Source organism: Cynoglossus semilaevis, chromosome 7 (genome assembly GCF_000523025.1).
Source record: "Cynoglossus semilaevis isolate Cse_v1.0 chromosome 7, Cse_v1.0, whole genome shotgun sequence".
Classification (NCBI taxonomy): Eukaryota; Metazoa; Chordata; class Actinopteri; order Pleuronectiformes; family Cynoglossidae; genus Cynoglossus; species Cynoglossus semilaevis.
This window is the reverse complement of record NC_024313.1, coordinates 8,929,304-8,939,601: the sequence shown is the minus strand read 5'-3', so window position 1 is coordinate 8,939,601 and position 10,298 is coordinate 8,929,304. Positions and strand designations below refer to the sequence as shown.

Sequence of the window (10,298 nt, the reverse complement as noted above, 5' to 3'; positions counted from 1 at the left end):
TGATATTGAACCACTACATGCTGCATCGCCCCTCAACCCCCCCACACTCTGTGAGAACACCAGGGAACAGCTGTCAGCAGTGAGAGGTGTCACAGGCTCTTTCCTGCACTCCTCCAAAGCTTTACTAATGTCTCCTCGCTAACGGATTAACTCCCATCCAGATCAGGGAGAGAACACCTTGGTATTATCCTAATGACTGAATATCAGGATTACAAATGAATGAAACAGTTCACACACGACTGTGCAGCTCCTGTGAGTGTCTGTCGTTGCAAAAGCCAACCCTTCACCCAGCTACAGAAGAGTCTCACTCTGACGAGCTGCTTCACCCTCGGCCGCATCGGCCCGGTGAACAAACACAGACCACTTGCACCGCTGGCACACGGCTGCGTCCTGTGGTTTTACCAGAGGGGAGGCGGGGATCGTGCTGAATGTGACTGAGTGTCAGTGCGCTCGCCAAAATCTGTCACAGAGTGGAGCGTGAGTCATAGCCAGCCCCCATTCGTGCTTTGAATCATGACTCAATTTATGCAGACAGACAAAAGGATAAGCTTTTTGAAATGCAACGCTCAGCACGGCTCTGAAAACACAAACCCCTCCAAGCTTCACTGGAACAAATCCTCACCAGTCAGCCCTCACATATGTCCACGTAAACAGAGAGCTGTGTCAGGTTAACTGCCTGTGATGGATGTCACTGTCTTTAATGAGCCTAACCAAACTGGGAAAATCAGCTCAGCAGCTGTTGTATAAATATGCCTTAACTTTTAGGTTCTTGTGACCCAAACAGAGGACACACACATTTCTCAGTGTTGGATAAACCATTTTTAAATAATAATAATAAAAAAAAATCATTTCGAGTCAAATATGAACTCAGATTGCAGTTCAACAAAAAAAAATTGAATGCCGAAGCTGTGACTGCGGCTCACAAAGTCAGAGGAGAGTCCGTTGAAATCTGGGGGTGAACTTGAAGCAGCTTTGTTGACTAAACCTAATCCTTTCTCTTCCACTGCTTCTGCAGCTGAAAGTGTTCTCTGCCACAGGAGACAATCACTTCTCACTGGTCCACTGACAACAATATCCTTTATTACACGCGCTGTGATAAACAAAAACCTTTTTCAAACTTTCACTTAGTTTCTTCCAGGACAAACAAGGAAACCGTACCGTAGTAACTTTCGTTACATTTCCAGATGATTAAATTGATAACACTAAAATAAAGATTTTCTTCTGCTGCCAGAGCAGGAACTTTCACCAGAGAAGATTTCAAGAAGGCGAATGGTAAAAATATTGGTTTTCTATGACTGTGCATATTTTATCCGTGAAAACACAGATGAATCTCCGTCTGGATACGCTGTCTGTTCACATTGAATCTCAGTTTCACAAGCCTTAGTTCTGGGAGCTGTGACTCAGTGCAGCAGTTTGATATACAGATTTTTCACCTCTAACTCTTTGGCATCCTCTCATGTTGGATTCACCACAAACATTGGAAACTCACAAAAATGTGCATGGAATTAATAAATTCTGACAAGTCAATCTGGCTTTTTTGGATGTCCAAAAAACAACAACAACAATGTGCTTAAAAAGTTAATTAATTAAACAACATCCTTGCAGACAGCAAACGCAGGTTGCTTTCTTTAAGTATTCTAGTAGTGTTGATCATCCTCACAGTAAACAGCAGACTGCAGATTTAAGGATATTGTCGTGGATTTAAAAAAGATATGTATACATATATGAAAAAAACAGTAATAAACAAATATCCATATTCATTTCTTTTACAAAGTCCTAGTCTGAGAGTGACTAGGACTTCAGCGAGTACCAGAGGCAGGCTTAAACTGAACTAATCGAAACTGTTTAAAATGCAGACTACTTTGATTGAGCTCCGAGGATGAACTCCAGGCAGCAAAACCCTGCGTTGTCTCAGTAGGTCTGCGAGGAATCACTCACTTTTAATTGAGAACAATGAAGCAAGGGAAGAGCAATCACACCATTAGCCAGTTATCAGTACAAACAAGGCATATAGAACGAGAAAAAATGAATAAGCACGCCTCAAGCTCAGGCTTGGTGATGGCCCATTTGTGCGTTTCAAATTCTGTGAGGGTGTAGGTGATACACACCGATAAGTACGTTTCAATATTACTGCAAAGATAAAAGTGATCGTTGATGATGTGGCAGTGGAGGTTTAAAAAAAAAAAAACAACTTACACTTCCTCTTTCAACATAGGGGGCCAGGCTTGAAGAAGGAGCATGAGAAGCTGAAAGTCCTCCCACGTCTGAGCAGCTTCCAGCAGCTCCAGGAACAGAGTGTAGCGTTTGTCCTCAGTCTCTACATCTTCTATTTGGAACTGAAGGAGAAACACAGACCGTGTCGTCAGTCGTCTACACAACAACAAGGGACAAAAGTCCATTTACTGTAAAGGTCATCGGGAAAAGACATTTCATTTTATATTCTGTGACATGCATATTTTGTCACATTTTCACAGAACAAAAATGAGATGCAGATGTGTATTCATATCAGTATCTAAAGGAAATAAGTACGTGTACATACTAGTTATACTACAGTACAAAAAGAAATATTCTTTTTGTGGAAGAAAAAGTGAGAACAATAAATAAAGCTCCATCTGCAGACCCATGTTTCAGTGTTGGTCCAGATAAATGTCACCTGTGGCTGAAATCTTTCTAAACTGTTATGAGGGGGAAAAAATGGAGGCTGAGCCAGAGAAGAGAGAGTGAGAAGGAATGAAGAGAGGGTAATGTGGAAAAGTAAGAGACGGAAGAGGAGGCGGAGGGAGAGTAATTAATTTTCTTCTCAAAGGTTGGCTTCTAGTGTGATTTAACAGTTCAGAGAGCAGCTGATTTCTGAAGGGAAAAGTACAAGCTGCCAAAGCATGGCTGCTGCAGAGACAGGGTCTCTCTCTCTCGCTCTCTCTCTCTCTCTCTCTCACACACACACACACACACACACACACACACACACACACACACAAGTATCCACACCCAGAAACAGCCATTCCAGCTGGAATCATAAAACATAGTTTCAGCCTCAGTTGTAATCTGAAATTTATGACTGGATTTTCAAACTGAGCCTGATGATATTTCATCAGTATAGAAAACAAAGTCTAATTCACACATTTATCATTCACAAGGACAAGGCACAAAACAACATGATCATGTTACAGCTATAAAACCAGATTAAAAAAAACTTTAAATGTAATATGAACACAAAGTATGTTTTCTTTTAACCTCAGAGGCAAATTGTAGGCCACTGTAGGGGCAGAATCAGACACCATGGCAACCTTTGGGCCCCTGCATGTTTCTGGGAGGAACGTGTTTTTGCTTGTTTAGTTTAAAAATGTAAATAAAAACTCTTCAGTTAAAGGCCCTACAAAGTCTTCAGGTCAAAGATGAATCTAATAAGGAACGTGTGGTCGCCGCCAAGGGATGATGTCTTTAATAATGGCCTGATGCTCCAACTAGTAAAGAGATGTTAATCAACCTCCAATTTATGCATGAGAGCACAGGCCGGGCCGCGCGTCACAGGAGCTGGTGGTAAAACTGAAGCTCAGGACCCGCTGAAAATGGAGGTCATTTGGGAAACAGATATGGAATTTTAACTACCTGTAAAAAGACCCAGCTGCAATCTTCAGCTCTCCAACCATCTTTGACTGTGAACTACAACCTAACGCCTGTTCATGATTGTTACTGTGTCACAGTATAATGACAGCTGAATGTGGAGGAGTCCCTAACTGTTGGAGCATTTAAGGGTTGAATTCCAACAATTTTTGTTTAATCAAGTTGAAGGAAAAAGAGCAACAGATTTTTAGTGTTTTTACTGACAAAATGTCAATCATTTCATATATATTTAGTATCGGCAGCAGAACTCAACAAAGTTCAGCCTCAGGCAGGTTGTAAACAGAGTCACGTCACCAGCCGTTAGGTTAGAACTTTATTATCTCTCCAGAGTATCTGATACTAATTGCTGCAATTTTGCAAGAAGAATTTTCCTGCTCCTTACTATAAAAAAAAATTTAGTTGGTAATGGTACATTTATGACTTGATTTTCCTCATCAAGGTGTGTCAAAAAATGACATGCTCTTTTTACTCTGTCCCAAAATTATGGAACATATAATAAAAAATAAGAAAAATAGAGAGTGTCAATGGGTAAAAAATTGTTTTGAACCTATCCATCTCCCCCACCAACCCCCACATACTCATTGAGAGTCATGTACAGTAGACCGCAGATTAAATTGCTGCCAATTACTCTGCGATTAATTATGCCAAGTGATTAAAATCAACATATCCTCTGTGGCTCTGTACAAAGAGCAGGGGGCAGAAGGGCGGAGAAGGTCGTTGGGGAGGGGGAATGTGTGAGCCATCGGGTGGCATAACAAGGCTGACAAATTGGAGTAGTCTGCCCGTCAATTATCTCACTACACATTTATACCACAATTATTAGTGTCTATTATTTTAAATTTCATCAGTATTTTTTTTGTATTGTTACCAAATGCGTCTGCACTTCTTTTCTCATCACACGGTGAATCAAAGTTTCTCATTCCTCTCTCTTTTGTTTAACCCGTGGTCCATCACTGAGACAGCAGGATAAATGCTAATGGAACGGCAAATTTGCGAAACGACATCCTAAATAGCCTTTCACTGCTTTGCTGTTTGAAGACAATTTTCTGTTTTGCAATTTATCATTCACTAAACCTCTCCCCCTGGTAGTAAATAAGCTTTCATTGTTTTATTATGTCAGATGCAGCAGGCGCTTCGAGCTTTTTACCTCTCAACATGAAACACAGAGCAGACAAACACAGGGTCGGAGTAAGAGCAACATTCAACATTTACAGAATGTGAAGAGCTGCTTTTTACTTCCACAGCCAGGAAATGGCTTTGATAGAACTGAGTTGTATTTATGGACAATGACGCTGATCCTGGAAGATGTACAGACCGTTTGACTGGTAAGTATTTGTTCCTGGTCCTACTGTGTGTAAGGCACACAACATACGGTTGTTTTTTGGAATTCACGGCCGAGGCTGGACAAATGACTTTTTAGTTAATACAACCCTGACCAGAGGTTGTTCTTTCATTGGAATTTAAAAAGGCACTTATTTTCATTTTTGTGAATGGGATTTCTAAATTGATGCTGGAACACAGAGCAACTAACCTTGGACTGGGTTAATATAGGAGTGAAAAGAAGGCTTAGAAAGTAACATCCTGGAAGGTTCATGATGAATGGTCAACAGGCAGTGGAGTTTATCAAGAAAAAGGTTGAGAAGAAAAAAAGAATAAAATAATTTTTCAAGCAAAAATACAACGTGACCTTAGTGTTTGTCATTTACTTCATTCAAAGTGAGAATTTAAAAAACAAAAAAGCTATTTCTGATTTAAACTAAATTGTAATACATTAATTTAAGGCAGGAGAACCGGTGTGTACTTCTTACTACTACTTGGATTAAACTTGATGCCGTGGATGTTTGTAGTGTAATTATACGGCCTTGAAAGGTCAAGACACTGGGTCAGTGAGAAGTGCTTTACTGTGTTAACACTGGACTGATCCTTTTATCTCTGTATAAACAGCATAGATTACTGAGGAGGTGCCATGGTTTAAATTCTTCTCCACTCTCTGACCTATGAAGAGTATTTTCTACAAAAAAAAAAAAAACATCTCAAGTTTTATAAAGATACACGACCACAATCACAAAGACATCTTTATAGGATGAACAGCAATTACTGAGGCTGTTGTAGCCCGCTCAGAAAACCTTGTGAAAACTGACAGGGTATTTCCCCACCGATTAAAGTCCAATCCTGCTATCAGCCTATAATATGAAAAAAAGGGAGGGGGAGAGGGCGAGTACAAAAAAAAAAGAGAGAGAGAGAGAGAGAGAGAGCACATCAATAGGCAAAGCAGACTTTAAGAAAGGGCTGAAAACACGCACTTAAAGAAAAACACAGTTGACCAGCAGATCGAAAATAAAGGTGGAACATAAAGAGTGCAGGAGAAATGTTCTGTGTGTGTGTGTGTGTGTGTGTGTGTGTGTGTGTGTTTGTACTCTTGAGGTCTCAGAGAGGGAATGACAGCTAAGCAGATAAAACTGAAGTTATCTGATCCCCAGGAGAATTGCTGGCAAGTAACTCCTCTAGGTTGGAGGACACACACACACACACACACACACACACACACAAACCAAAATCCATAACAATCTCCGCATGCACTGTGAACAACAAACGACTAAAAAGAAAAGCGAGAGCTTGAATAAATTCCACAGATATTTCACTCCATGATTCCCTCTTTCCCAAAGGAATATCGTCCTTATTTATCTCAATTCTAATAGAAACATACTTCCCTATGTTTTATACATGTTTCTGAATGTGAATTTCTTTATCATTAAGATGGAAATAGAAGATAACACAGCAGATAACTGCTTACAAACAGAGAGAGAACAAACATTTCCCCTTTGTAAACTGATAGGAACGTTGAAGAATCCCATCCAGTGGTTTGAGCCTTCAGTCAGACTTTGAGTTATTTTTATGTGTTGAAAATATTTCGTCATAAATAGCAAGCCAACAACCAACCTATGACAACATTCACACAGTTGGAATCCTTGAGGAGTTACTTTTTTGAGGCAGTACTGTTCTTTTATATCTTTTATATCACTGTTTATAATTTAATTCAACACAGACAAAAATGATTAAAATTAGTTAAGGTGGTTCCTGTTCCATTTTATATATAGTCACATCAGTTTGAACATGGCATTTGTTCATAACAAATAACAGCTTGATTGAAAAAAAAAAACCCAAAACAAGACATTATTTTGTTAAAACTCTGTTGCACTGGCTCTAAATTTTATTGAAATATAAGTCAACATCAACTGCCACATGACCTGAAAGACCAAAGCTGCTCTGAGTAGTTAACACTCCAGTAAAGGTTGCTGACTGGCATTGACTCCAGTTTTTAACACAAAAGTTCAGCTCAACCTTCCAAACACACAGCAATGTCACTCAGCCTAGAACTGGATCTGTCCATGGTGCTGAAACACTGTAAGGTGGGATTTATTCAATGGTTTGGAGTGACTGGCCTATTGTTTGATTTGTCTGTTTTGCCCTGATGTTTACTTACACCAAAGCACTATTCATGCCATCCTTCTACTTTATTTTTAACACTTAATTACATGTTTACAAAATGTAAAATGTTAAATAAAATTCTAAGCCAGTAACTTTGGCACAATTTTGGCAGGTTTTTTTTTCTTCATGTAGCCTACTGCAGCGTTGTTGCTGACCACATCTACTGTATGCCTTAATGACCACAGTGAACCCTGATGACCGATAGCCACTTCCAGCAGCACAACACACTATGTTATATAGCTGGAGATGATTTCAGTTGATCCAGTCGAATTGTAGAAAGGTTGGGCTAATAAATAGCAAAAGTATATACAGGAAATTGTGTGTCAGCTGCCTTTAGTTATTTTTGCACAAGCACCAATTTGGTGTGTGCCCTCAGGAACTGTGGAATCATACAATCAAGATCTTTAATGAGCAAACTGGGATTCAAGTGTCGGCAAGAAGTGTGTGTAAAGTAGTGGCTTGTTTAAAAAAGTTCCATTTCCTTTAGTAATGAGGAGCCTCCACCAACCAGGCCAGTCAACACAAATTAACAAGACGGGGAGTTTGTTAGTAACATCAGAGGTCATTAGTAACAGTTTATGATTATTGCATGAAACTTTATTACCCTAAATATTCTCCCAATAAAAATACTGCTCAGTTGTACAATTGTTATTATAGAATTATAATAACAACAAACTCATTTGTAAGTGTGTAAATACGGCAGCCTCAGGTTCACAACTGGTTCATTAAAGCACCACCACCACATAACCAGGAAGGAATGTGAGATGTATTTGTATACAGCAGGTACCAGGTTAGATGTAAAGTGACCGAGTCTGAAGATTATTGCATTCCACAAACAATTCCACCCAAATCTAAGTCCATTATCTGTGAGTGGGTGACATTTAAAATAGTATTATAACTTGTTTTAAAAAGACACAGCAAATCCATGCTGTTCTAGTGCTTCACTGCACAGTGTTGACAGTTTAAAAAAAAACAAAAACACATGCAACAATACGGAGGGATTGCACAGATCCTAAACGTTCAATCAACTATTAAACATCTAGACACTGTCTCTGAAGTAGTAAGAGGTAAAAAGGCACAGTGGCTAATTAATATATTTAATTATGCAGAATTATTGGTGGAGCTGAATAACTAATAGTTTCAAGTCTTAATCTGAAGACAGTGCCGACAATCTAAGAAGGCGGACAAATACTGTAGACCACTCACAGCTTCTTTTCAGACCTAATTTACCTGCCGTGGAAGAACATTTAGATATTTTCCAAACAGACTGCCAATATTGATTGCTTCAAAATCTCCCAGGAATGGACTTGATGTCCAAGTAATTGAAGAGGACACTTGCATAATCACTTTTCCCTACCAAAAAAAAAATGATAGTAACAGCTGCACGCAGCACCAGAACACATAGAACACAGACTGATGACTTTTTTTTCTCTCTTTTTTTAATCTTAAGCATAAATTGATTTTTTTTTTGTCAGGCCACACACAGCCAGACAACATGCCATTTAACAGCGGATGACAAGCATTGTCCTGATCCCTGAGTATGCAGGAAACACAACATCATCTCAGAGGCATAATGATGTGGAGGACAGGTTAATGATCAAGGCGACCATCAGAGTCAGTGCTGACTGCTCTCTCTGTCTCACTCATCACATCGTATTACCGCTGCCAATCCCAGCAGTGATCTCTGTCAGTTCTACACGTGTTAAATGGCAGTTTGTTTTTACACATTATGGCAGGCAAAATGTTTCTGAGTCAACTCCATCATTTAAAGGTGTCAGTCCTGCTAAATAAAAACGGCCATTATCCGACTCCTTGCTAATTGTTTGTGGTACATTTTCACAACAAAGGCTGTCATGATTGGTTCTTTAACAGTCTGTTTGAATGGAGGATGAATGTCCCTGTCCATCTTCAATTTGTCACAGCTAACAGAATTAAGGCTGTGAGATCTAAAGATGGGGACAGACTGGTTTAATGTTTCAATCATTCCTTCCTTCTCTCAGCACAGCAGTCGTCCGTTTAGATTACAGTAGAACCGTAAAATAACTTCCACAGGCAGTAAAGTCGAGGAGAAGGGGAATTTAAAGTTTTCAGACTGACTGGGAAACTTATGCTTATCATTTTATCCTCTGTAATGTCTGAAATATACAGATACTGCACTTTGCCTGTGGACAAAATTTTAAAGAATAGAAAATAAAATGCAGGAAACAGAAGCCAAATGCCTTTTATTTGGTCTGTTATGTTTACAGTTTAGAGAAGCTTTTAAGGGAAGCTTAGTAAATCAAATAAAAAGTTGGAGGCAGTTGGAAAATGATTGCTGGTGAAACGAGTCATGCACCAGCACTTTTATTTATTTACTGACTATCGTGTGCTTTTCCACCTTTCACTCTGGTATTTGTGCATCTGAAAAGATAAAAGTTGTGTACGTTTTTGAGGATTTGCTTAACATAGTATAGTTCTGTTTGTTTATCATCAATCCTATTGGGCAACAAAGGGGTATTGTGATTAGCACTGCTGCAAAAGGTTTGTGCTGCGCCAATGGATCTCCACTGCAAATTTAGTCAAATTACGAGATAAGAGTTCCATTTTTATTAGGTAAAGCAACTGTTCTTTTTTAGAAACAGGCACAGATCCATCTAATGCCATAAAACAAGAGTTATTTAAAACAATTTCCAAGTTTGAAGTTTTAGGAAGATTTATCTTTCTGGGCACAGCAACAATAATGTCGGTTAAAAATAATGTGCTCATTAGCCTTTCTGAGTGGTGTCAAAGATGTGGTTTCTCTCGAAATTTGTGAGAGCGGTTGGAAAAACACAAGTGAACTTTGACCCCATCAACAAATCTGCCTGATAATCTTCTCTATGGCTTGGCAATTACCCCAGTCCTTGACCTGAGGGGGAGGTAGGGAGGGAGAGAGAAGAGGAGAGAGAGAGGCTGAGAGGAGCAGAGCACAGGGTGTGGGCATGTCAGTGTATCAGTCTGGGAACGTCACTGAAGCGGTGGGATCCTCAGATCTTTGTGTCTGGCTTTTACTGAGCACGCTGTGAATAAGCTCATCAATAGTCATCGACTCACTCCAGCTAATGTCCCCAGTGACGGCCAGAATAAAGTTACAGAGGTCGCACACTTCACAAGAGGAGGGAGACAAAGAGAGGCCATGAAGAGGAGAGAGAGAGGAAGGGAGGGAG

At 39.6% G+C, this 10,298-nt stretch overlaps 1 protein-coding gene across 1 annotated transcript in view; it reads right to left on the bottom strand.

The window, feature by feature from the left end:
- Positions 1 to 10,298, bottom strand: part of nbas (NBAS subunit of NRZ tethering complex) — a 107,057-nt gene that overhangs the window by 10,645 nt on the left and 86,114 nt on the right. Inside the window, 1 exon segment of the mRNA XM_008313261.3 lies at positions 2,197 to 2,336. Coding sequence (XP_008311483.1) covers positions 2,197 to 2,336 — 140 coding nt within the window.